The 27,928-nt window shown below is 50.6% G+C and overlaps 2 protein-coding genes and 1 long non-coding RNA gene across 4 annotated transcripts in view; 1 reads left to right on the top strand and 2 right to left on the bottom strand.

The window, feature by feature from the left end:
* The window catches only part of LOC130522374 (kalirin-like), a 72,625-nt gene extending 69,482 nt beyond the window's left edge, over nt 1-3,143 (bottom strand). Inside the window, 1 exon segment of the mRNA XM_057026703.1 lies at nt 2,849-3,143. Within this exon segment, the coding sequence (XP_056882683.1) occupies nt 2,849-2,915 (67 nt within the window). The 5' untranslated portion in view covers nt 2,916-3,143.
* On the top strand, nt 1,060-5,690 carry LOC130522381 (uncharacterized). The gene is made up of 3 exons (XR_008949610.1): nt 1,060-2,282; nt 4,627-4,849; nt 5,642-5,690. It is a non-coding gene; the product is annotated as an uncharacterized LOC130522381 (long non-coding RNA).
* LOC130522375 (aryl hydrocarbon receptor-like) lies at nt 5,682-27,142 on the bottom strand. Of its 2 annotated transcripts, XR_008949609.1 has the most exons (12): nt 26,538-27,142; nt 24,280-24,467; nt 16,160-16,266; nt 13,950-14,039; nt 13,115-13,244; nt 12,271-12,404; nt 11,880-12,082; nt 11,689-11,798; nt 10,258-10,399; nt 8,572-10,189; nt 6,194-7,701; nt 5,682-6,097 (listed from the first exon to the last, which is right to left on the bottom strand). XR_008949609.1 is itself a non-coding variant. In XM_057026719.1 (11 exons), exons 1-11 carry the CDS (start codon nt 26,576-26,578, stop codon nt 7,552-7,554), a joined length of 2,913 nt encoding a protein of 970 aa, XP_056882699.1. In that variant the 5' UTR covers nt 26,579-27,142; the 3' UTR covers nt 5,682-7,551. The 2 variants fall into 2 exon arrangements, 1 of the variants encoding a protein (XP_056882699.1); XM_057026719.1 differs by having other exon boundaries at nt 5,682-7,701.
* Between the last annotated feature and the right edge of the window lie 786 nt (nt 27,143-27,928).

The raw sequence follows: 27,928 nt of genomic DNA, 5'->3' as shown, positions 1-27,928 counted from the left end.
CTCTGAGATTCTCCCACCCGCCGCAGACGCTCTTTGTTTTCCTGGCGTCTCGTTGACCTGGATTTCCATCTCGCTGCGGCGGGGGCCGCTTGTTCTCCAGCGTTCCGCTGCCGCTCCAGCCCGTATCTGCTTGTTACTGTCAAAATCTGGACGCAGAGGTGGCGATCTTCACACCTGTTTGCCATCTTGCGATGAATCGGGGAACACAAGTCAGCATGAGGCTCGCACGTGTGGCCTTTGTCAAGTCTGACAGCACTCGGGACGGGGGGGGGGGGGGGGGCTCATTCAGGCTCGCAGCAGATAATCGGGCAGGAAGTCATCTTTAATTTCCTCTCAGCTGAAGCTGCTCCAGTCGGAAAAGTCCCAGAAAAGCATGAAAAGATGACGAGGGCAACCAGAACCCGGCTCACCTGCACCGAGGTGGAACCAGGAAGTATTGGATATCTGCAATGATGGACAAACGAGGTCTAAAGCGGCCCCCTGGAGAGGCAGGAACCTGCGGTGGCTTCACTTCCTGTCACTACCGTTACAAAACATTGAGCCTGTTGGTTCAGAGCCCTTCGCAGCACAGGCTGCCATTTCTACTGGACGCTAGAACCTTCTGGAGGGCAACGGAACGGGCTTTTCCTCCGCGGCCTCCACTCAAACCTGATGCAGGAATTTAAAATAGAGCAAAACGGATCAGTCGCGGGTCCAAACAACGTGACGGACACGTGACAGAACGACCTGCGCCAGAACCTTCTTCCTGCTGAGTGGGTGAAACCAGGCCAATAGCATGCTAACGCTGTCATAGCCCATAAAAGCCCATCAAAAAGGACGTCCTCAGACATGATATCCCGTTTCCGACACACCCAGATCGTTGCCGATCACAATCGTAACACGTTAACGAAGTCATTTGGGCTGGATGTTAGCACGACAAGCTACATCCAAGCGTGATTTGTCTTTCTTTCCCTCCTATTGTCTCTTCTTCCCTCCCAGAGAAGTCATAAAGAAGCTGTCAGGCATCTTCCGCCATGTTCAGAGACGCTTCCCGCCCGCCCGCCCGCCCTCGGCTGCACCGCCGCAGCATTCATCTTGATTATGGCTTGTTTCTTCCCTCCTGCGCTCCCTGGGACTCGTACTTGACTTCTCTCCTAAAGTCGTCGCAGCCTTTGATCAGATTTCAGTGAATCAGACAGAATTCTATTTTTGCAGCCTTTCATAGTTTGCGGCGATGACTCAACCGGCAGACTCGTTCCCATCTCCTGGAAACGGAGCCGAACTGGCAACCGGCTGATAAAGGGAAAAACTGAAACGAGGACATCACACTCGATGCGAGAAACATCGTAACTTTGTTGTTGTTCGGTCCTCCGGGCCTAAATGAACGTATACGCCGTAAGAATGCTAATAACACGATGCTAACGACTGCCAAATTTCAGCCTGACTTGTGGCTAGATGCTAACATCCTTGACGCTAACGTCCAAGCTAATTCCATGGGAGGTGGAACCAAGGTAGCAAATTCTACAAAAGACCCTCAAAGAATCATTTAAATCCTAAATGATTCATATTTAATGACAGAAAAGGGAAGAGTCCAACTCCAGAGGGAGGGGCTTATTCTCTTACTGCTGTCGGCCACAAGGGGGCAATCACGTGACCCCGGCTTTCCTTACGTTTACAGAAATATCCCATTTTTCACAGGAAACCTTATCAGGATGGCGGAGGTGGGTGTGGCGCTGAAATCCTGAGTCAGGAGGAGCGCACGAGCTTCCCGGGACTTTCATTTTCAGTTCTACGGTGGGAAAATGGCATTAGAGGCAGTGTTAGCTGCAGCAGAGGCTACAGAACGTGTCCCGGGGCACAGACGTAATCGGGTCTGATGATGCGCGTCGTCCTGATTCAGAAAAGGCGGCGAGCAGAGAGGAAGCAGAACCTCAGAGCTCCGACATCTGTGATTAATGACTCTCAGAATGGGCCTAAATTGACAGCACCTGCTCCAGCACGCAGGTGGCGCTGCGCACGAGGACTCAGCCCGCGCCTCCAAACGGGGCGTTCCAACCTCTGGAGGGACGAGATCTCGGCTGCACATCGCTCGGCAGATCGAAGACTGGGATGTTGAGGGAGGGGGGGGCAGAGGGAAGCATCTGTTGCTGATAAAGGAACGTGGAATTAACTTTCGCTGGCTCGGACCTGTGAGCAGGCTGCAGTACCCACGAACCACCAGCAGGAACCTTCCTGGAGGAGCCAGAAATCATGGACCTTAAGTAGAGTCAGCAGAAGATTCTCATGACTTCCTGTGGTTCCTGGTAAATGATTACTCCTGCACGCTTCAGCGGCCCTTCCCTCTCGGCTTTGATCTTTGATCTGCTGCTTTGATCGGTCCCGTTGATCGGGCCGGTTCTGGCTACAGCGGCCAACAGAAGTGCCAGATGTGGAGCCCTTTTGTGGAGGTGTCGGTGCAGCCATCACTATCACCACATCTCTCGCGCTAATGACAGCCAGCGCACGCGCACGCGCCTGGCTGGTCGCGGCTCTGACAGCTCTCCATTAGGCGTCGAGCGGATCTGCTGATCCCCGTGAACCGACGCGATCCCTCTCTTGCAGATAGCATCAGCATCAGGCACATGAGCTCCGCGCGCGCACGACACGCACGCCAGCCCAACTGCAAGGTAGTCCCGTGCAAAGCATCAACCGTGTGCACGCAGGGCAGCGTTTCCCATTGTTCCGGGCTGGATTTAAACGCGTCCCCAGCCCGGATTCCCTCCCCCGTTCCCACTCTTTCTCTGCACGTTTCTGCTGCTGGTCACTTCGCCCCCGGCAGACCCTCGGCGCACTCACGCGCTTGCCTTTCGTGCACGTCGGCCCGTCCTACCTGTTTTGTAGAAGGCATCAGTATCGGGGTCGCTGGGCGCCTCCTCGGCCGCTTCTGCGGGGTTCATTCCGGAATCCGCTTCAATCCGACCCAGCGACAAAAGACACAGATGTGTGTAGAAAAGTGCTCCGCTCCGGAAAAGGTTCCCGTCGTTATTCCTCACATGTTCCCGTCTCCCTCCTCATCCCTCCATCCCCGTCGACGCGCTTCTTTCTTTCCGAGGGTTTGAGGGTGGCTGCTGGCTTCGTTTCTCTATTGTTCCCGGTCCAACCTCCCTCTCTGCTGCTGTCCGCTAGGGTCTCTCTCCCTCTCTCCCTCCCTCCCTCCCTCACCCCCTCTCCCCCCGCACCCACCCCTTCTCTCTCCACCTTCCCTCTCTCTTTCATTCCCGATTCATTGACCTTTCCTGCGTGTTTTGTGGTTTCCAAACAGAAACTGAACCCGTCGAATGGTCGCTGATTCTCCAGTTAATTCAAACATTAGCGCCTCGTTTCTGTCAGTAAAATGGCATCATTATTATTATTAGTAGTAGTAGTAGTATTTATTTATTTGTTTGTTTATGGATGGAGCACATCTGGGGGACTAAAGTGCTGCCAGTCACTCGCTGATTGACAGGTTGTTTGGGAGAAGAAGTGAGTGGGAAGTTTCTTGGACGCTTCCACTAAATACAAAGAGTCGAGTGGGTGAAGGTTCTGTAATCTGGCCCAAAAACACTTATGCTCATTGAGGTTGAAATTAAACTTCCAATACCGTTTTAAAAAAAAAAAAAAAAAAAAAAATCCCGAAAATAAGATGTATTTCAATGTCTGGATTACAACTCCTCAGTTTTGGTGGTCTTACCGCCAGAACTGGAGGTTCGGTTGTAATAGGAACCAGAACAGAACATTGTGGTGAGAACAGAACCCTCATTTGGGTCTTTTCCACCTACCTGGAGTCAGCAGGAGGTTGTTGACGTCACATTTTCTTCACTTTTGGAAGAAAGTCCTAAATCATTGTCTTATTGTGCGGTGCTGCCACCCAGCGGAATAAAGTGCACATTACAGGTAAATTGTGGCTTAAATGAAACTGTCACAGCTCACTTTTTAGACTTTTAGTGGTTTTTGTTAAATCTTAATCGTCTGATGTATCGAAAATAAGCCTTATAAGACTTCCCACCAGTTTCAAAGCTCATAAAACAATATTTTTAAAAGCTCGGCTCAGTCAAAAACTGCTGTAGTACAAATACATGACAGTAGAGGGAGACAAACACTCTGATTCTATATTTAATATCGGTAGGAGGAGTAAATACTATTTTTTGGTATTGTACTATTAGTTTTATTTTAGTTTGTCAGAAATAAAAGACAGTAACGGTAATGTTTAGAGAAATTAAAAGTCAGCATTATACTGACGTCTAGAATTAGTCTTAATCTTTTTCTTTCCCAATGGGAGTTCTTAAAATTCCCATTTCCACCGTTTTCCTTTCCTTCATATTTTGGATTTAAACATCTGACAGCTTGTGAAATAAGCCAGAAACAGACCGCTTCTTTATTTTGGACGGTCTCCTCCAGCTCTCTGAGTCTGAGCCCACTTCTTCTCTTTTTCCTCCCACTGCTGGCAGAGGTCAGGCAGCTCCTGTTTGGCCTTGTCAAACCTCTAAGAGCTCCTGCCTGAAGCTCACCTCTTTCTGCTGGAGCTCAATCTGCAACCTCTCTTGTTGATCAGCCCACTTCTAGTAATGTTCCTCATCAAATCACACTGATGTTCTGTTGGACATCACTCTGACTTTCCGTGTTTTGCAGTGTTTGGAGAGCTGGTCGCTGGATGATGCTTCCCCAGGCTCCTCCTGCCCGAGGCTCTGGAGGCGGTGGTGGGAAACTCTGAGCTTCTCTCCAGGTGGCAAAAGAGCTTCCATGGACTGTTACCAGTATGTCTGTAAAGAAAAACTGGTGCCCTTTAAAACCCTCTCGCCCCTCCACAAGAGAGCCTTTATGTATCATTGTTCTTTGATAATGGCTGAAAAAGGTAAAAACAATCATTTCCACATTGTTTTTACGGGTTTTTATCTTTTTCTTCAACAAGGCAAGATTAGTCAATCACGGAACGACTTTGATTTTAGAAGTAAAAACAGTTCAACAGGAAACACGTGCTGAGTAAAGCGTTCCACAAACATGGATTTGTTTCAGCCAAATGTTGGAGACGCTTCGCGTCAGGTGACTTTGGCTGACGTGTATTTATGTACGTGTAGACATGCAAGAGGAGAAAGAGAATTAGTGATGAACATATAGGTCAGGGAGCAGGGAATGTAACAGGGAGTGTGTGTGTGTGTGTGTGTGTGCTCGTTTTCTTACTATTTATGTATATACTGTATATATGTCTTTTTTTTTTTATCTTATTCTAGTGTTGTCTTCTTTATGTTGAATGTCGCAGCGTCACACCAAGACAAATTCCTAGCTTGTGTAATACTGTGTATTACATGAACAATGGCAATAAATCTGATTCAATTCAATTCAATTCAATTCGTGCTCTTTTTGAACAATAGTTATAATGTATAAAGCTTTATGTTGTAATATTTTAATGTCACTGATGAGCCTCATACAGCTTTAAATTTCATATTATTTCCTCCACAGCAGATTAAAACAGAAATGCATTTTAAAGCAATACTTAAATTGCCCCAGAAAGCCCCACCCACCTCCCAGCGGCCATTGCGGGTAGTGCTGCTGCTACTCGGAGTGACCAAAAGGTGTCGCTCTGCCACCCTTGAACGCAACTTTCGGTTTTGTCGGTAAATAATCAAACATTTATCTTGTTTTCCAGGGCGGGGCAGTACTTCCAGGAAGATCTCCACACAGCAGGCTCGATGTGGTAATGATTTATTGACATTAAAATGCTACACAGCACCTTTACATGTCAGGGGACCACAGTTAGGAGTCACTGACAAAGGTCTGGAACCTCTGCTGCATGTGTACAAAAACTGGAGGGATCCAAATAAAAGAGAGAGAGAGAGAGTGATCATATGTTGACATGATGTTCGTGTTTCTCAGTGTGATTCAAGAATTCTATTTCTGTCCGAGGAACAAAACAACGCAGCTGCAGAGGAGCCTCCAGAGGGCAGAGGTCGAATCCACACCTCGGCCTGGCCGCACGTCAACGTCGCCGCGGCGACAACACGAGACACAATCCCACCTCTCCCACATTACAGCCTATTAAGCAAGTCTCAGAATTATGGCACCATTTCCAGGCTGTCACAGAGTCCAGTGCTGTGTGATGAGACTATTTACATTTAAAAAAAAACAACAACAAAGAAATCTGATAAGCATGTTTTAAAAAATAGTGCTTGAAACGAGTGACATAAAACTCTGTACATACCTGTATTTGTCAAAGCTTGTTCGCCTGTATGTACACCTTTATTTTCCCTCACATTATGTCACGTCGATCCTTTTAAATATAGCAAACATGTCTGCCCGTAGTAAAAAGGGAGTTAAACTAGCCACCCAGAGACGTAACCACATGTGTATCACATTGCAACATAAAACATAGAACATTAATATTAATACCCATAGTAATGACATTATTTGAACACGTAAATGTAAATCTCTTTTCAGCTTCTCCTCACGCGTCGTTCCGTTCCAGCTCTTCGGGAAACATTCGCTCCTTCCGCTCAGAGATCTCTGTCCATCAGCGCCACTGGCTTTTGGTTTTTCACTGTTTGCCGTCCTGCAACTGATCCTGTGTTTTCCTGGGGGGGGGGGGGGTGTTGGAGGGGGACGGGGGGTGCTGGAGGACACGAATAAATACAGAAGATTTTTTTAAAAACGAAAAATCTAATCAGTTAAACTCAGAAAACAGTAGCAACGTTATCGACATCGACGAAAAATATCTAGGATTATTCAAGTGGCGAAGATAAAAGTGGTGAGCCTAACGCTTGTGCCTGTGAGGACGCCGACCCGGCACCTGAAGTGGACCTCGAACCGGAGCTCTGACGGCCTCCCACTACGGGTCTGCTGGAAATAAAGTGCAGGATATTTCTAGCCATAAATTCCATATTCTGTTCTTTAAAAAAAAGAAAACAAACAAACAGAAACGATCTGGATTAATCTCATGCTTGAAACTGTTCGCTGGAACGCGGAGAGATTACATTCTTGAAGCGTGACGGGAAACGGGGGGGGGGCGGGGACGCTGTTTCGGGCGGTGCGGTTCGGATAAATCCGGTTCTGAGGAGGAATTACTGCATTTGGATCCTGGACCTGAGGCTGCTGCCTCTGCCCCCCGTGTCTGTACATTCATGACAGCCTCCCCTCCTCTCACGTTTCTGCACGTTCTGAGAGTTGGTGAAAAAGAGGAAAATGTCCGAGACGGGTTGACGTCCTTTAACCGCTCCCGCGCGATCCTTCCTGAAGAGACGGCGGCGTCGCCATGGAAACGCCGAGCGGCAGCACCCGCGCTGTGGCCGCCCGTCCGCAGCGCCAGCTTTACCTCTCTGTTAAAGTCGGCGCGCTCGACTGCATCATTGTAAACAAAGGACTCGTTATGATATCATGACTTGGAACACAACACAGTGATACCTTCCCCAACAGCAAAAATAACATATATATCTTACAAATTCCAACAGAAACAAAGAAAAAGCGAGTAGGCGCATGTCTCGATGTATAAGGCTGGTCCAGTTGTTGAGGGGTCCTGGCCAATGAAAGTGTCCTGCTGCTGGGTCACTATTCCTGGTCAGGTGGTCAGAGGTAGAAACCGGTGGCCGGAGGGTCCGGGAGGCTGGGCAAAGTCTCTGAGCCGGGGATCTGGACAGCAGGGGGCGCCGCGCCGTTCAGACTGGGGAGGGCGCAGCCGCCGCTGTAGGAAGTGTTCAGAATGCAGCCGTTCTCCATCTGTGGAAGAGACAGTCAGGTGGTGCATGAGCAAGAACATCCATCCATCCATCCACCCATCCACCCATCCACCCATCCATCCACCCATCCATCCATCCATCCATCCATCCACCCATCCATCCATCCACCCATCCATCCATCCATCCATCCTCTACCGCTTATCCGGGGGGATCCCCAGGCGTTCCCAGACCAGTCGAGAGACATAGTCTCTCCAACGTGTCCTGGGTCTCCCCGGGGGTCTCCTACCAGAGGGACATGCCCTGAAGACCTCACCAGGGAGGCGTCCAGGGGGCATCCTGACTAGATGCCCAAGCCACCTCATCTGGCTCCTCTCAACGCGGAGGAGCAGCGGCTCTACTCCGAGCTCCTCCCGGATGGCAGAGCTTCCCACCCTCTCTAAGGGAGAGCCCAGCCACCCTACGGAGGAAGCTCATTTCGGCCCGTGTACCCGTGATCTTGTTCTTTCGGTCATCACCCAAAGCTCATGACCATAGGTGAGGGTAGGAACGAAGATCGACCGGTAAATCGAGAGTAAATGTTCTTGAGCTCACGAACTCACAAGCTCAAGAACATTTAGCCCATTAAATGTGGACAGAAAGGACGACTCAGCAGGTAAACTCCAGAACGGGATGGGGCGGCTTCCATTATTCAGAGAGGGGCCGGAAATTCAAATGTGTTTCTCTAAATGTCACAGCTGCCCACAAGAATTTCACTAATCAAGTATAAAAAGTGGACAGATTCCTCTGTGGGGAACCAGTAAAGGTCAGAACGGAGCCATGACTCACCCCCCTTTATGTGGAAACTTTTATAAACCTCCTAAATTTGCCCTTCAAACAGGGAAAACCGCTACCACGGTTCCAGTGGGCTCACCTTACTGGGACTGGGCTCGTGAGGGATCTCCGTGGTCACTATGCTGTAATGCTCCATCTGCCGGCAGGGTTTGCCCACCCCCAGGATCTGCTCCAGGGAGGCGTTGGGGGGAGGGCGCTGTGACAGGCTGGAGATGACCTGCACCAGCGGGACGGGGATGGACTCCTGCGGCTGTTTGTGGTTCAGCCCCTGGAAGGAGGCGACCGTGGACTCGGCGGCGTGCTGCTGCCTCCCAAATAACTCCTCCCTGAGGGGGTAACCCACGCTGTCGATATCAGGCATGCTATAATCCGCACAGGGCTCCAGAGAGGTGGTGGTCAGAGGTTTTTGGCTGTTATCAAGGCAGGAGTTTGTGGCCAGGCTCTCGCTGAATCCGTAGCCCTGCCACTGAGACTTCCCTGCGGAATGATCTGTGCTGGAAGTGCCGCACACGCCGTTGAGGTTGGCTGCCTTCCGTTTGGCATGGCACTGCTGTGAGAGGTGGCTGCTGTCCATCCCGGGCGGCGGCGGCGGCGGCGGCTGAAGGTAGTGTTGGTGTGCGTGTTGCTGATGAGGCTCGCTGTCCAGCTCGGAGGTCGTGCCATTGAAGACAGACTGCTGTGCCGGGTAGGGTTCCAGCTCTATGGACGCGCCCGTCAGCAGGTCCTGGGACGACCACAGTCTCCCGGGGACGGACTGTTGGTTCATCAAGTCTCCGTTGGCTATGGCGTTGGTCAGGCGGTTGCCCTGCTGGCCCCAGCTGGGCGGAGCTTTGCTGGGGCGCATGCTGAGGTGCTGCTGCATCTGCTGGGAGAGCTGGACGATGGGGGCCTGCTCCACCAGGGGAGGCTTCTGGTGAGGAAACTGCATTTGAACATTAGCGCCAGAGGCGGGGTTATGTCCAGCGAGCGCCTCGGTCGTGACCGTCGCCGAGGACGTACTGGGAGGCGCCTGTCCTCCGCTACCACCGGACTCCATCTTCCCCTCTATAGAGTCGTAGATGTAAGAAAGAATCTCGTCGTTTGTCAACAGATCCTCTAAGGTGGGCACGCGCTCGGGGTCCATCTCCACTCTGATCATGCGCTCGTCCAGCAGTAAAAGCTCAAGGTCCTCCGCACTCAGACCCAGTCCTTCTAGAGCGCCAAAGAGCTCGCCGTTAGAGCACCCCCCCTCATCAGAGTCCAATATCCCTTGGCCTTCCAGGGAGAGGGAGTCCAGAGTAGCGAGCAGCGGGTCAAAGCTGCTTCCCACCTGCGCTTGGGTGGCGCCCGGAGCCACGACTCCGTTGCTCGTCTCGTCCCAGCTCCGGCGCAGGCTGGAGGCATCAGCGCTGGAGAAGCCCATCTGCTCTGCAAGGAAGCTGCTGTGGAAGGAAACTTTAGGTTCCAGGGCGGGCTGACAAACATACACCGACTCATCCTGGCTCATGAGCGCCCCCAGGAGGGAGCCGGGGTCCAGGCCATCCTTCGCCAGTCGGTCAGTCCGGCTCTTCTTGGACTTGCTGCCATTTTTCTCATGAGTGTCATCGATGAAGCCGGCGATCGGATGGTTGGCCTGGTAGAGCAGGGCCTCCCCGGTGGCGTAGGTAAAAGGTAGATGCATAGAACGCTTTCGCAGGTGCTCGCCTCCCTCTTCATCCCTGTGGAGACACAAAACATCATCACCACAGCCTCGCCGGGTACAGCATCAAAACGTTACAGAACGTACAGAAGAGGCCTCTGGGTGGCGATGATGTAATCTGGTTTGCCGTTCTTGTACACCAGTCTGGCGTTGGCCTGGACCCATTTCCAGCGGTTCTCCTTGGTGAGGAGCCTGAACACGGTCAGACCGCTCTCTCCAGTCTTCATCACTGTCCACAAGGAGCACGAGCATGTTAGCAGTCGGGCCACGACGCCAGAGTACATGCAAACACGCGACTGATGCCAAATATTTAGCTCAAATGGGACATCATTTCCTCTCTGGGGGGAGCTGATGCCTGGATACTGGATACTCTCAGTTGACTGAATTCTCCCGTGTAAACCTGGAGCTTTCAGCGATGTCGGCGCTGAAGCATAAATGGCTTTATTCAAATCCGTGTAGAAAGGTCTGAGGCTCCAGAATAATCTTGTTGTCTTTAAAGAGGTTGTTTCAGCTCTGCGTCACACTGGAAAACACAAGTGTCAGCGCTCCCACAGCCTGGATCAGACTCCCCTCCAGGATTATTCAGCCTTCAGTTACTCTCCCACGTGCCTTTGGGTGGAATCCAGTGGAAACATACAAACTGTTTCCCTTCAAACCAGGGCAACAACCTGGATCTTTTAAATGCTATTGGGTGATCTCAGTGGCGCCCCTGACTGCTGTCCTCACCTGGGCGGTGTGAGGACCACCTGCTCTGCGTGGACACGTGCAACATTCCTCCCGTTTCCCCTGCAGGTTTCCCTAAACTCCAGAGGGAGTTAAGCAGCTCGGAAGTTTCCCAATTCTAACTTTCAAGGATTTTTTTACTCAATAATTGTGAGCACTAGCATAAATTATGGGGATTATTAGGTCACTGTGCACAGATTACATAAATAAAGATGCTCTCTGGATCATGAGTGCATGACCGTGAAGAAATTGCTCCCTTAAGTCGCCTGTCAGTGCACATTTATCGTGTGCTCTCCCCTCCTTGAGACGTGTGGAAGGCAGGGCCACAAACTCCTCTTGACATCCTGATTTATGGATGCTGACAGCTCCTCTACAGTAAGAAGAGTAAACATATCTGACCCCTGTGTGTTTGTTGGTGCTGCTGCATGGATCATCTGGGATGCCGCGCTCAGGCGGTGGATTTGCTTGCCCTGCTCTCTCCTCCTCTGCAGCTTTGCACAATCTGCTCCGTAATCCAGCAGGATTAGTTGTGAAAGCTGTCTGAACTCCCTGACCAGCCCCATCCAGGCCTCCACAACTCAACATTATTTCTTGGCAACCTTGTGAAACAGCTGCATGTTCAGTAGCAAAAAACAACATTGACCAATCACAATTAGCCCTGAAAAGAGTCCCACAGCAGCTCAGAAGGCCATTGGTGATGACCTTTGGTACTCTGGCTCTCTGTCTGGGGGCGCATCACATCTGTGCAGAGATCCAGACTGACATTCCTGAGCTGGATGAGCCGACAGAACTTACTTCTGACGTGGTTCTCTGCACAGTACAACATGTCGGCAGCGTGGATGAACTGATAGCCGGAGCCTCGTACCCGCAGTTCCGCCTCTGTGTAGCCCAGAACGATCTTCCCCCTGAATAAAAACACCCAAAAATCATGAGTTTGCTCCTATAGCCAAATCACGGTTGCTTAAATGTATAATTTGCTTCTTCACTTTGCGTCACAGGCCATCGGCGTGAAGTCCAGCTTGTGTTTGGTTCTGAAGATCATGTTCTTGGTCCTGATCTCCAGGATGGACGGAGGCTGCAGGGGGGTGGCGATGGCAAAGAGCGCCAGCTGGGACGGGATCTTTGTTCCGTTTTCCTGCCGATGGTTCTGTCCATGGAGAAACTTCAGTCTGCCCTGAATGCTCAGCGCCTGCAAAGGCAACACATCAACGTAGCGTGGAGCAATTCAACACTTCCAACCTCTAAATGCAGCGCCAGGTGACATTTATCTGCATAAAAGCTCATTTTGGTTCTAATCCTTCAGAGGAACGCTTCACATCTTCTGAATATCTTTTGAAAGACAATCATCCGCTCACTATCTGGCAGGTTGAAACTCACCAGGAAGCCCGAGGAGTTGTCCAGGAGGCAGCGGAAGCGGCACATGAAGTTCCTCTCCAGGAAGGACGAGTTCTCTGGAGGAAGATGTTCGGGGCTGTAGGTGAGCAAAGAGGAGCTGCTGTCTGCTTCCATCTCTGTAAGAGATCAGAGTCCTCTCAGTGTGCAAATATTCTACATTGAATCAGCATGTAGCAGCAGTACTGTTTGTGTCTAAAACTGACTGGACTGTCTAGCTGATGTGGGGCAGGATGTCCTGAAAGCACCGACATGAAAAGCCCTGAAGGTGAACCTGTGCTGCAACGCCTTCATCTCAGAGCAAGAGAACAATCTTTGAGCAGAATGAGGCTGGTTGAAGGCTGTTCAGGTTTCTCAACACTCACAGAACCAAACACATAAACATAATCATCTTAAAACCCAAATACAGGTCTGGGACCACTTCACCTCATAAGCCATAAGTGAAGATTACAGAGTCATGTGACCTGACCTGATGATGGTCTTAAGGCTTTAAGCCTAACCTGTGCGTACTTAACTGTCTGATACTGAGACATTGTCTGTTCACACAGCAGTTATTTAAGAGAAACCGCCCTCAGGCTGAATTTAGGGAGACGGATTTCACCTTAAAAGTTCATTAAAGTTCAGTTTAGTGTTGGAAGAACCAGGATTATACAGCAAAGTATGATAAAACACCAATGACTCATAATAATCTCCTCATCAAGTGACACAAACCACCTCCCTTGATTTGGTTCTAAGGCCCTGAAATGAAGCGCTGCTTCTATTTTCTTGCTTTGCATCTTCTGGGAAAGGTCTAAGTGCTCTACTAACTGATGAGGGAAGGGAGAGTCACCTTGGGGGGAGTCCTGGGAGCTGGTGGATGCAGCAGCAGGAGGATTCAAGGCCCAGTGCAAGTTTCTCCGGAGCTCCTGCTGGTCCTCGGTGTGCACCAGTTCATACACACTCTGGTGCATCACGTCAGTCTGGGAAAGGGAGAATTTCCACTCATTATCCCGCTCATGCTTGTGCTTCCATTTCACAGCGATTGGGATTGAACTACGTTATCTGCTGCTGTAAGTGCAGAACCAAACAGAATAATTAAGGGTTAAACGATCGATCCAGGACCAGATCCATGCTGGGTTTTCTATCCTAGAGGTGGACAAGGCTTCCCCTTGGTGGAGGCAGTTTCTGACCGGCAGGAAAGAAAACCCAGCTTGAATCTGGTGGTGGAGGACTGGAGTTGCTCATCCCTGCTCTAATGTGTTCCGCTCTTGAGCGATGAGCTTTCCATGCTGATGGTTGTCCACTGCTGTGCTTGGTGGTTTGTGAAAAGGGCCGGGCTATAAATAGGTCAGCTCTTCTTGCTGTAGTTTGGCTCCTCTGAGTCCACACCATGCAGGGAGGAGACATCCACACCACAGCAGACCCCTGAGCTGCTCCCTGCAGATGCAGCACGCAAGCCGTCCACCCGGATTCACCTGGGCCTCTGGGTAATTCAGGCTAATAAAGTGTGACATACATCAGCGGGGGGGTCGCTCCTCTCAACAACAGACCAAAAAAGTTCTCCTGGATCAGGAAAAGTCCGGGACTTTGGAAGTCCCTTGGAAGGGCACGCAATCTATTGAAAGCTGAGATCATTCCACGGGGTTCTAGGTTCTGTTCTGTGGTTCAGGTTTGTGCGAGCGTACCTGGTGAAAGCCCAAATAATCCTGGATGGTGTGAGACGAGTAGAAGATGGTCCCACTGGCAGTGATGACGAGGACAAAGCCGTTGAGAGCCTGTGGGACAATCAGAAGATGCTTAAAAGACAGCATTCACTGAGCTCTTGCTCGAATTAACAAAAATGCTGAACATTTTCAACCCTATTCTGTTAAAATAGTAATTATTTAAATCAATTTCCCCCCAAAAAGAAAGAAAAATGGTGTTTTTTATTGATGGTCTTATTAATAGCCTAAAACTCATTACTCATTCTTAATGAATTCATTCACTCATTAAGAGAAAATAACGGAGAAACAGCAAATGTGGGAGAGGAAGAGTCCAAAGAAGCTCACTCATCATTTCAGCAGGAACAGCTGGTCAAACATTTCCACCTGACTTAACGCAAACGCTGCCACACACACACACACACACACACACACACACACACACACACACACACACTCTTCCCCAAATCCGCCCACAGGGCGCAGCGATGACTCAGGCTGACATTATTTATGGGGTCATCATTGTAAAAAACAGTAAACATGTAACACAAACAAAATGTGGCAGGAATAACTGAAACGTTCTCTTTTGTATATCAAAAAAGGCATAAAAAGGTTCTAGGTTAACATGAGCAAACCCGTGTGAGATCTCCCGTTTGCCCCCCCCCTCGTGCTGTGATCCTCATGGATCTCTTGATAGGAAACTATTTCTATTTGACATTGATTTGCCTGTTTGGTGCGAGTGTGTCGTGTCGAGTTCATGTGGTGTGACTGTAACCAGGGCAGATAGCACCAGTCTACTGGCGTGCACTCATTAACCTCCCAGCTGTTGAGCACCGCTGGGGGGGCAAAAAAAAAAAAGAAAATCCAGCCCACCGATTTAGCAGAAACGAGAAGAGGACGTTGGTCTAAATCCGGTTTGGTTATTTCCAAAACTGTAACAGAGTCTCTGTCGTGTCCGCCCCAGGTTGAATAATGAATGTGTTCACAGCTCCTCCATAATTCATCCCCGTCCGATGTGAAGAGCAACAGAACCACTTCGGAATCTCAAAAATAAATCTGGCATCGCTCGCTGAAAGGAAGCAGGAAGTGGAGCTGCAGGAAGTGGAGCTGGAGTCTGTGAAGCCGCTTCCATCTCTCATCACCTGTGTGGAAGGTTTAAAAAAAACTGAGGGAAAACTTCCCGCTGTCTCATCCACACTCCTGGAACGCCAGTAGGCTACAAACTGGGAGGAACTGGACTGGAAAATCAGTGAATGCAGCAGGACCCAAAAAGATCTGGCAGACGGCGAGCAGGGTTAACCGCCGTTAACCTTGTGAGATCTGTTTAACCGGCTCAGGAGTCTGGAGACGAGTCTGCTCCTGAGCGCTCGCTGCCATGTGTGAATACACCCGACAGGATTCAAACCCACACCCAGAACATCCACCCCAGAATCCACCCCAGAACATCCACCCCAGAACATCCACCCCAGAATCCACCCCAGAATCCACCCCAGAACATCCACCCCAGAATCCACCCCAGAATCCACCCCAGAACATCCACCCCAGAACATCCACCCCAGAATCCACCCCAGAACATCCACCCCAGAATCCACCCCAGAATCCACCCCAGAATCTACCCCAGTATCCACCCCAGTATCCACCCCAGAATCCACCCCAGAATCCACCTCTGAATCCACCCCAGAACATCCACCCCAGAACATCCACCCCAGAGTCCACCCCAGAATCCACCCCAGAATCCACCCCAGAATCCACCCCAGAACATCCACCCCAGAATCCACCCCAGAATCCACCCCAGAACATCCACCCCAGAACATCCACCCCAGAATCCACCCCAGAACATCCACCCCAGAATCCACCCCAGAATCCACCCCAGAATCCACCCCAGAACATCCACCCCAGAATCCACCCCAGAATCCACCCCAGAATCCACCCCAGAATCCACCCCGCCACAGTTGCTCAGCCCAACCGGCTGCCCCACAGGTGACTCCTGATACTTCCTGCTATTGAGCGTTAATCTGCCCTGAGCCTCTCGGAACTTTCGGTTTTGGCCCCAACAGGGTTTTCTTGGAAAACGAAGGAAGGGGGGCGATCCAGAACTAGTCACTGCCCCCGTAAACTGACTGAACTGGGCCAGTTCTGGCTGGAACCCGGAGTAGCTAAAATAACCTGCTGACTTATACTGAGGTCACACTCACCTGCAGCAGGAGGTCTCCTTCAGGGATCTTGCTCTCCACCAGCCGGGGCGTCTTACAGTCCTCCTCCTTCGCCGCCTCACTCGCTCCGTTCCGGGTGTTCAGGGTGACTGTGGACAGGGTGGACGGGGACAGTTGGAGCGGGTGGAGACAGGAAAACAGTCTGAGACCACGTTGACACCTGGACGTGCTGAGACCAACGTCTCCAGTATGTGAGGACGACGAGGGGACGCGGATGATGCTAGTCGGTGCAGCCGTGCCCCCCCACCCCCCAGCTGCTCTCATCCCAGGACTCCCCTCTTCCCCGGTGTGACATCATATCTTTATCTCCTCCCGTCCGGGCTGCCCCAGTGCTTAAACCCTGCGAGAGGGTGAACCCAGAAGGTCACTGCTCATCGGCTGCTTTCCCGAGTGCATCTAAAGGATCAAAGGGCACCAAAGGAGGTGAAATGGAAGCGTTTGTGTCCAAAGTGGTAAAACGGGGGGGGGGGGGGAACGCAGCGAGCCGTTTGGAGAAGCTGACCTCCGCAGGCAGAAGTCTTCCGTCCTCGGGATCAGTTCTTCGGTTCTTTAAAGAACAAGGAGCAACGTTTGGAGCAACAGCAGGTCCCTGACCTCCACGCAGATCATTCCTAACATTTGAATCGAGCTGACGAGCTGGAATGATGTCATAGAAACAGGGCGGCGGTCGAGCACACTGATCTCTGACCCTTCCAGGAGCAGCACGCTGCGACCCGTGATGACCTCTGACCCCGGAGGTGACGCAGGACATCGCCGGCTGACTGGATTCCGGGGCAGATCTTTTGTTATCCACAAACGAGGTTAACACGGAGTCCATCGGAGGGGCGGGGCCGGGTCAGGACATCACATGGGCCGTGTGAGGGGGTGTCTGATGTGGCCGGTACCTTCACACGGGACGGCGCTTTGGTGGGACACCCCTGACCTTATTCCCATGCAGACATTTTGGATCAACGGGCGAGGAGGCAGCCAGTGACATATGCTAACGATCTGTCCAGCAAAGGGACGCTAGCAGTCTCCGCTTCCAGCTAAATCAACGGTTTCTTTTGGTTCGATGCATAAAAGTTGTCCCTTTCAGCTCATTTAAGGTCGCCCCTGACAACCATTAACTGCAACCCTGGGTCCACGCCGTCTCCTGTTGTTCACCGGGCTCACGTTTGAACGCTAAGCGGCGTCGGAAAACAGGCGGCGGAGCCGGGAACGCCATCAGGAAGTAGAGGAAAGTAGGCCAACACCATAGCCAGAGGCGGACAAAGAACAGATCCTGTTATCAAGCTTCAGTGGACACAAGTGTGGAGACTGAAAAATTTACATCCTGGATCTCGTAACATACGTGTGTCATAACAAGCAGCCACTCCTCCGACCGAAGCACGGCGGGATGCTAAACCGCGCACGCCGCCGCGCGGACCTAGCATAGCCGTAATACCTTCCGTCCCCAAGACGTTCTCTTTAATTCGAACTATTTCTTGACATCGAAAAACAGCTCTGAGCCTAAATACGTCCAAAAACATCTGAACCGTCCAGACGATAAACCCCGTCATCACGTCGCTGAGGAAACGAGCGTTTCTGGGATGCCCAGCCAAGCCGGTGGTGGGGTGGTGTGGGCCTTCCTCTCACTGGGGCCCCTCAGGGGAAAACGTCTGCTCCATAGTTTGATGGATCAGACTTGACAAAGCGGCAACCACCCTGAAAATCGGACAGTTTGTCATACTTCTGCCCCGTTTGGAGGTTTTCAGGTACTTCCTGGAGCAGCCGCTCGGTTAATGGCTGCAGACACTGACAATAATACTGCGCCTCCCTCCCATGAACCTCAGTTCAAATAAGAAGGGTTTGTACGATTAGGTGGGTTCTGCTCCTTCACGTGGAGCCTCCAGCCCAAAGCCCAGGAGCCGTGTCCACACAGAACCAGGCCCGCCTCAGCAACGCTGGGTTTTAGTTTGCCGGGGGGGAAGGGGGGGGGGGCCTTAAGCTCCCCAAAAACCTTCGGCGCGCTGCAAATATTTATCAAATATTTGACCACTTTTAATTTGTCCCACTATGCTATTTACAACGGGATTACCAGGGATGTTCTGTGCTTCAATTTCTAGCTAAATCCCCACCCTCCACTCTGGCCCGTGTCCAGTCGTTGTTACATGAAGCCACGATTAAAAAAAGAAAACAACCTGCGGTGTTTGGCAAAGTGCCTGCCAAGCACTCGCGGGGGAATGTTCGTTAGCGCCAGAGCACCGCTGTTAAAATGACTGTAGACTGAAACTAAATTAGGCCATAAACAAACTAATAAATAATAGGGCAAATGAAACAAATTTAACTCAAAGTGTCAGCGTGAACCAGAATTAGGTTATTTGTTAATGTCATTAGCATGTAGCTGCAGTTAGCTTGCACCGGATAACAATAGCATGAGCCTGAATCATGAAACGGGCTATATTTGGACGGCATTAACCCCAGATATTAAGCCTTCGGTGGAGGGGGGCGGGGAGAGGCGGCGTGTTGTCGGGACACGCCCCGTCCTCGCTGGAGGGATGTGGTTGTGCTGCAGTTTATTTTGGAACCGCGCCAGGCCCCAATTCTGACCGCAGGCAGCGGAGCCGGAACAAAACAAGGAATTACTTTTACTTTCACGGCTGAAAAGGCCCGCGAGTCACTCGTGGCCGGAGGCGTCCTCCGCTTCCTCCTCTCATCCTGCTAAATTCATACTTTTAATTGATTTGTTTGGAATGTAAACAAGCAGGAAGACCAACTTCCCGCATGTCCATCATGTCATCATTCCAGCCCAGTGACAGCGTGACACTAAAGAAGAGGTTAGCAATAGATGCTCTAGGGCGCACGTGCACTGTCAGCCCACGCAGAAGTAGCATAAGACATTGTTAGCTTATGTAAAAGCCAGCAATTGGTCAGTTAATCTGCCCACAAGGTAATGGCATTATTGGTACCAAGAAAGCTTATGCTACAGCTAATCATAGTAGCCAAGTGACAAATGGGGGGGGTTGGGGGACTGGAATACAACTTAAACGTGCATTAATCAGGTTAAACACTGAGAGATGAGCTAATATCAGCAGGATCACACAAATCTAACCCTCAGCTGAACCAGAACCTACAAACGGATGCTAACTTCTGCTAACCGTTGTTGTTTCCAGGGCGACGGCGGTCGCTTGGCCTTGTTGGCGGTTTGTGATCCGGATAACCCCCAACAACGCTCAACCCCTCGTGATCAGCGTCTCCTCTCATTTATGTAGGACGACGGTATTCAGACGCCACGATTAAAAGCCCCTTCTAGCGCCTGTCGTTAATGTTTAATAACTGTTGATATCACGCATCCTGTTAACACTTCGAGAACGTCCCACACCAACGCCATCACCATCCAAACGCTTCCCAAACTTTGAGCATCAGCCCGTGCGCGTCAGCACGTGACCGCGCCGCCCTGCCGGCGCCGGCGCCGTCCGGGGTGTGTGTGAGTGTGTTTGTGTGTTAATTATGCCAGCAGAGTGTGAATGGCAGCGAGTAAATATAGAACATTTCAACTCCTTCAACCTCCGAACGCAGCGGCAAGTGAACACGCGATGCGCTCGTAGCGCCCCCACATCCGCCGACGTGCACGTGGATGCAGCGCGCGCGCACAACGGGGACGGGCCGCCGCTAATGCAGTGGGGGGGGCACGCTTTAGTGTCTCCCGAGCCCCCCGGATCACGTGGTGGAATATTTGCTTATGCGAGGTGGGCGGAGGAGGAGGTGAGGTGTAGGGTTTGGACAGGGTGTAGGCCTGGGGGGGGTGGGGGTGGGGGTGGGGTCACAACTGATTTTCCTTTGGCGGCCTGCATTCCTCGCTGTTCCATATCGTGATCAGCGGGGCGGTGGACGGGAATGGGGTTAAGCCCTGCAGCGGAAGGACGGAAGGACGGAAGGATGGAAGGATGGAAGGAAGGACGGGGAGGCGCGATTGTCATGGAGGGGAGCGCTGTGACCTACAGGAAGGTGGGGGAGGGGCGGGCCTTCAACAGCGAATCATTGGTCCCGTTTTTAAAAGGGGGGGGGCGCGCGGGGCGGCGCTGGGTGTCATGGTATGTGACAAGACTCCCACAACAGCTGCACAGCTTACGTAACCAATCAGGCCGCAGTAGCGGCGGCGGGCGACACATCAGCTAACAGATATTTCTAGCTAGCGGTGGTGTCGCTGCCGTGGCAACGGGCGACGTCTCCGTCCTCAAACATCCCATCTTTGAAGAGGAGCATAAAGTTCAGGGTTCTACAACACGCTGCACCTTCATGAATCCCTCCGGATTATTTATTGTTATTTATTGTTTATTGTTTCAGATCCTGTCCGCCGCTGCCGTGGCAACCATCTGAGCGCTGCTTATTACGCAACCGCTGGTCATGTGACAGCATAACTGCTGTCACATGACCAGCGGTTGTGATGATTTATTCCTTAAAAGCGGGGCATTATTATGACATCACTGCTTTACTGAACAAATGTGTGGCTCCTTTACACTTTGGGGGTAAATGTGATCACCCCCCCCCCAAATGTACCCCATGTGACTAAATGTTGCACCACGGCTGATGAGACGTGCTCCATCCTGCCATCACGCGACCACGCCGACGCCGCTGGAAACATCTCCAGGTTATCAGTATTGGGAACGCCCCCCCCCCCCGGGGGCCCATTGTTGCCCCTGACAATAACAAAGATGGCAGCTGGGGTTGGGTAATGCTGTCAGCCAGATTAACCTCGCTCCGCCTGGGCTTTGTTCTGCTCCTACCTACACGCAAAGTCCCACCACGCCGAAGCTGTTGGTGGAAACAGGAAGCAGGAAGCTTCTCCGCGACGGGGGCCGCGTTTTCACCGCACCGGTCTCACCCCCGAATTAACGGGCGCAGCGGGCCGTGGGCCCGTTTTCTGATGCGTCCGGCTAAAAGACAACAATGTATGGGCGACCGCGTAGGATGGCCCGGAGCCACGGGCCCTGGGGGGGCGAGGAGCTTTCTCTCCTTATAGTCGCTTCCTTAATGTAGCGGCCCTGAGCTCGTAATTTACTTAGGAGCCCTTGGAGAAGTAGGCTAATGCGGTTAGACAGGGGGGCGTGTCCACGGGCTACACTTTGACCTATTGGTCCTGAAATCCACGATTGATAATTCAGTCTGACAGGCTGAATAAGCAGCCAATATTCCTGTGTGTTCTTCAGGAGAACGCGAAGGCGCCTTTTAAATCAGAGGCAGAAAACCCCCCCATCGGCCCCATCAGCCCTATCAGCGGCGCCGGGGTCGGTCCTCGCACCCCCGTTCGCCATCTCCAAAAGCCGCTGCCTTAAACAAACACCGCTCTGCCTCCATTTCATGAATTCTTTAAACTCCAGGGTTTGTCTCAATTATTAATGCTTCAAAAGCATCCGACGGCCGCATTGCAGCATTCTCTTTGAAGGATCTGCCACCTAAAATAACAGAGTCAAGGCTAACTGGACACATCCGTCCGCTGGCGTGTGAGCCGCCGCCTCGCCGCCGCCGCCTCGCCGGGCCGTTCTAATGGACACCTGGTGACGCCTCCATCTTCTGAACCTGGAATGAGCAATAACGCCCCCGCGCATGCTTAACATGGGCCTCCATGAAATATTGAGGGCCTTTCCCTCGGATGAAATCATCTGGATGAGGCGGCGCCGGGGCCCTTCCCCCTGTTGGCGCGGCGCTCTCCACATCTCCAGCTGATGAGATGAGCCGTGAGATGTCAGGAAACACATCCAGCACCAACCCAGAGCCAGCGAGCCAGAGGTCCGGCGGCGCCGTAGCGGTCAGACAGAACGGTGCGACGGCTGAGGGCGGCGTTCAGAAACAGGCTCCTTTTCCTGTCAGATTAATGGGGACCTGATCGGATCCACGTCCCCTCCCCAGGAACAGCCCAGACCAGCAGAACAAGCCTGCAACGATGCGTCGCTGGGATGCAGTGTTGGATGGAATTCTGCTCTTCCCGAGGCGGCTCCAGCTCCCTGACAGCACTTGTGCTAAGCTAGGCTACAGATAAACACGGCCCTCAATGTTCTCGACACAACCAGAGCTCGTTAATTTGATATTGATCCCAAAGATTAAAAGAGAAGCGGTTGGAAACAGCTTTACATGACAGACGCGATCGATGTGTAACTGTTCTTATTGGCCTTCTAGCACAGAACTCGTTGCTACTGTATAGCTACTGTATAGCTACTGTATAGCCACCGTATAGCTACTGTATAGCCACTGTATATCTACTGTATAGCCGCTGTATATCTACTGTATAGCCGCTGTATAGCCACTGTATAGCCGCTGTATAGCCACTGTATATCTACTGTATAGCCGCTGTATAGCCACTGTATAGCCACTGTATAGCCGCTGTATAGCCGCTGTATAGCCACTGTATAGCTACTGTATAGCCGCTGTATAGCTACTGTATAGCCGCTGTATAGCCACTGTATAGCTACTGTGTAGCTGCTGTATAGCCACTGTATAGCCGCTGTATAGCCACTGTATAGCTACTGCATAGCTACTGTATAGCCACTGTATAGCTACTGTATAGCCACTGTATAGCTACTGTATAGCCGCTGTATAGCAACTGTATAGCTACTGCATAGCCACTGTATAGCTACTGTATAGCCACTGTATAGCTACTGTATAGCCGCTGTATAGCTACTGTATAGCCACTGTATAGCTACTGTATAGCCGCTGTATAGCCACTGTATAGCCACTGTATAGCTACTGTATAGCCACTGTATAGCCACTGTATAGCTACTGCATAGCTACTGTATAGCCAGTGTAGCCACTGTATAGCTACTGTATAGCCGCTGTATAGCCACTGTATAGCTACTGTATAGCTACTGTATAGCTGCTGTATAGCCACTGTATAGCTACTGTATAGCTACCGTATAGCTACTGTATAGCCGCTGTATAGCTACTGTATAGCCGCTGTATAGCCACTGTATAGCTACTGCATAGCTACTGTATAGCCACTGTGTAGCCACTGTATAGCTACTGTATAACCGCTGTATAGCCACTGTATAGCTACTGTATAGCTACTGTATAGCTGCTGTATAGCTACTGTATAGCTACTGTATAGCCACTGTATAGCCACGGTATAGCTACTGCATAGCTACTGTATAGCCACTGTGTAGCCACTGTATAGCTACTGTATAACCGCTGTATAGCCACTGTATAGCTACTGTATAGCTACTGTATAGCTACTGTATAGCCACTGTATAGCCACTGTATAGCTACTGTATATCTACTGTATAGCCGCTGTATAGCCACTGTATAGCCACTGTATAGCTACTGTATAGCCACTATATAGCTACTGTATAGCTACTGTATAGCCACTGTATAGCTGCTGTATAGCCGCTGTATAGCTACTGTATAGCCACCGTATAGCTACTGTATAGCTGCTGTATAGCCGCTGTATAGCTACTGTATAGCCACTGTATAGCCGCTGTATAGCTACTGTATAGCCACTGTATAGCCACCGTATAGCTACTGTATAGCTACTGTATAGCTGCTGTATAGCCGCTGTATAGCCACTGTATAGCTACTGTATAGTTGCTGTATAGCCGCTGTATAGCCACTGTATAGCTACTGTATAGCCACTGTATAGCCGCTGTATAGCCACTGTATAGCTACTGTATAGCCACTGTATAGCCGCTGTATAGCTACTGTATAGCCACTGTATAGCTGCTGTATAGCTACTGTATAGCTACTGTATAGCTGCTGTATAGCCGCTGTATAGCCACTGTATAGCTACTGTATAGCCACTGTATAGCCGCTGTATAGCCACTGTATAGCTACTGTATAGCCACTGTATATCCGCTGTATAGCTGCTGTATAGCTACTGTATAGCTACTGTATTTCCGCTGTATAGCCGCTGTATAGCCACTGTATAGCCGCTGTATAGCTACTGTATAGCTACTGTATAGCCACTGTATTTCCGCTGTATAGCTGCTGTATAGCTACTGTATAGCCACCGTATAGCTACTGTATAGCCGCTGTATCGCTGCTGTATAGCTACTGTATAGCTACTGTATAGTTGCTGTATAGCTGCTGTATAGCTACTGTATAGCCACTGTATAGCTACTGTATAGCAGTCGCGCTGTCTTACGTGCTGAACTTACCAGAGAAGAAGTTTTTGGCGCGCAGGTAGCTGACGCTCAGGCGGAGGATGGAGAGTTTGTCCAGAGTGGCGGTGACTTCCTCTGGGAAAGGCAGCAGGCTGGCCAGACGCTCCAGCTCCCCGTTCAGCCGGTCTCTGTGCCGTTTGGACGGGTTGGACTTGGCACCTTCGGCTGGCGGCTGCTTCACCCTGACCAAGACCAGAGAGAGAGGAAATTAAAAATGCATCTCTGGAGGTTGACAGGTAGCTTTGTGTTGTCTCCTTGTGACCCTGGTGTGATTAGGCCACGCAGGGTTGGGCAAGAAGCTAAGAAGAAGCTAAGAAGAAGCTAAGAAGCTAACGGTAGCGGTTGAAGGATGCGGCTCCCTTCTGCTTCAACCTCTGCAGCCCTGCAGCCCTAATTCTACTGAGTTCTCCCTTAGAACATTCACGCTGAGGATGTTTCTGTACTGCAATGATAAGCCCGATTAAGCAGAATCCAATTAAATAAATTAGAGACTTTCTACTACAGGATATTTCAGAATATGCTGTGTGACCTTTGGGCAAAATTAAAGATTTATAATAAATAAAATTATAATTAAAATATATAATATAATATAAAAATATAATAAAATTAAGATTTTAAAAGGCTGTTCGAGATTTCAAGCAGTTGTTTGAGACGTTAACAGTACTGCAGCACACGACCGCAGTGTTACTGAATAAAATCTTTCCTATAACTGTCAGGAATTATTATTATTATTATTGTTGTTATTATTATTATTATAAATTATTATTGTTATTGTTATTGTTATTATTATTATTATTATAGTAGTATTTGTAGCCAGAAAAGAGCTGCTTGGAAATGCAACTAGCATGACCCACAAAACTTGTTCTGCGTCCGATTAGAGGTGGCGTCGATTCTGAGGGATCAGCTGGGTTCCATTAAAGAGGGAGAAGCAGCAATATGGCAGCTAAAGGAGCCGCGTGCACGCTTCATCTGCCACGAGCGCTCCTGACTCACACTGTCACATGTATCACTGGACATGAATATGGATGTAGGTCTGTTTACACTGTACGTCAGTGCTGGGATGTCACTGGGCAGGGATGTGTGTGTGTGTGTGTGTGTGTGTTGTGTGTGTGTGTGTGTGTGTGTTGTGTGTGTGTGTGTGGTGTGTGTGTGTGTGTGTGGTGTGTGTGTGTGTGTGTGTGGTGTGTGTGTGTGTGTGTGTGTGAGAGAGAGAGAGAGAGAGAGAGAGAGAGAGACTGTTCCTCCTAGGCCTAAATATCAAATCCAAGAACCAAAAGTGGGTCTGTGACGGTGTCAGTACACGCTGGGTCCGGTCATCACAGAGGGATTATGGGACTTCTGTCATGAACAGATCCTCCTTTAGGAAAGAGCTTGTTTCCCCCCACAAACCTTCAGAAGACAACATGGTCTTCCTTTAAATTCAGGAGGTATTAAGTGGTTCCCCTTCCAACAGAGATAGAGGAGAAGCAGCGGTGTAATGGAGGGATCTACTTCTGGTGATCTTTTACACACCGGGCCGATCATTTTAAAATGAGGACGAATGATATAAAGATCACAGTCGGCTGCAACAACAACAATAATAATAATGATGATGATTAGAATAATAATAATAATAATTTATAACAGCCACTTTTCAAATTGATGTCATTAATTTATGATATGAAAAAAGGCTTATTTGAATTCGATTCTTCGTATCCCCCCCTCCAAATAAACACGCCGCTAAATTCTGTCAAATGACCGTTTTTTTTAATTATAATATTATTTCGTTTAGAAAGTACAAAAAGGAATTTTAAAAAATGAAATAGCCTAAAGTTACCGGACCACCGGGGAGGGAAAGGGCTGCTGAAAATGGCGCACGACGCGCAAATGGTTCCAGCAACCCAACATTAATAGAAGGCCAGAACGTGTCAAACGTGGAGTGTCTTTGTGGGGGGGTGGGGGGGCTGATCCCAGGGCAGTGTTGACGGTTGGGATCAGGCCGCAGATGCAGGCCTGCGGTAATCCGCGGGCATTAAACACACCGTTATTCCAGGGCGCATTTCATCCTCCGCATCTCGCCCTTTTTACGCGGACTCTGCGCCTGGAAATCGATCTGCGCGCCGGAGCGAAGAAAATATCAACTTCTAATTATTTCCATATCGCTGACACCATTCATGGAAGCCTGCAAATGCGGGTTTTAGCCTCTGACAGGAGGCTAGTTTTGATGGTTATCGAAGGAAATAACGAGGAGTTGATAATAAAAGTGTACTTACGCCCTCTGGACCGGTTTTCTCCTCTTGCGTCCCGCATACATGACGGCTCCTCTTATATAAGCCTCCGATGGATCCCTCACCAACACACAGAGCCTCTGTCTCCGCACATGTAAGCCACCCGCAATATTCTGCTAATCCACCGGCGAGAGGGCGAAATAGAATGTCAAAATCTAGCAAAGGTCGAGGAATAAAGCCCCAAACGGAAGAAGTTGCGCGGAGGAGGGGGGTCTCTCTCCCGGCCCGGTTAAAGCTCCGCTCCACGGGTGAAACGGGACCCGAAAAACAAGTGACGCAGCAAGAAAAGAAACATAACTGGGGGAGAGAAAAAGAATCACAGCGGCTCCATCAAGCAAAGATGAACTTGTTCCAGGGAGACGACGCGGAGTTTCCATCCTCGCTCGGGAAAAGGGACGAACGGGGATGAGGATCCCGAATATTCCTGCTCATCCTTCCTCCTGTTTTTAAACAAACGACCGAAGAAATTCGAGTAACGAAACCCTTCGAGTATTTACATTTTACAGGCTACATCAGTCGGTGCACTCCAATTAGCGCCGGGCGCGAGCTGAGAAGGGAGGCGGCGGGCGCGCGCATTCCACCGGCGGGCACGCCCGACACGGATTGCGGTCGCGCGCCGGGGTCGACTGCTATCAACCGCGGAGGCACGCGCGGTCACGCGGGAGAGTCTCCTGGAGACACGGGCCGCGCGCGTTCGCGGCGGCGCGTCCCCGAGCGCCCCCCTCCGTCCAATCAGCGCAGAGATGAGAGCTGGAGGTTTATGTTGAGCGCGCGGTGGCCCGTGCTGAATGTGGGTCAGGGGTGAGACTTTTAAATAATGCAGCCCGGTTCCTGCTCTACCTGCGGGGCCGGGCCGGGCCGGGCCGGGACGGGCCGGCGAGGCCGGGCCTGGGTGCCGCTGTGGCTCCTAGGGCGGTTTCCCAGTCCGTCACTGGGCCCAGACCAGGTCCCTGCGGGCCTAAAGTGCGCGTGAGAGCGGGCGGAAACAGATGCGAACCGCTGCACCGTGCGCCTCCTTTTTGGAGGTTTTTGATTGGAGCTGGTTACCATGGAAACGTTTGTGTTGAGGTTCACAACGGAAGAATAATGGATAAAATTTGGAATTTTATTGCTTTACGCTCAGCACCTGTGCGCGAGTTCCGTGAGCGGGGTCATGTGACTCGTGCCCCCCTTAAAAACGCTGAAAGGAACTAAAATAATTTAGCTGCTTCGATTTGAAATGTATCCATGAAAACAGCATGTTCGCGTGAATAATATTATTTTTACATTTATTTACCAGAGGAAGCGGCCTTAAAGGCCGACCAACAGGCCTCAGCAGATCCGCCATCGGCATTTACGTAATTCTTATTTTTATATCAACAGACATATGTATATTA

This window comes from Takifugu flavidus, chromosome 1 (assembly GCF_003711565.1).
Source record: "Takifugu flavidus isolate HTHZ2018 chromosome 1, ASM371156v2, whole genome shotgun sequence".
NCBI lineage: Eukaryota > Metazoa > Chordata > Actinopteri > Tetraodontiformes > Tetraodontidae > Takifugu > Takifugu flavidus.
This window is presented reverse-complemented; position numbering and strand designations above follow the sequence as displayed.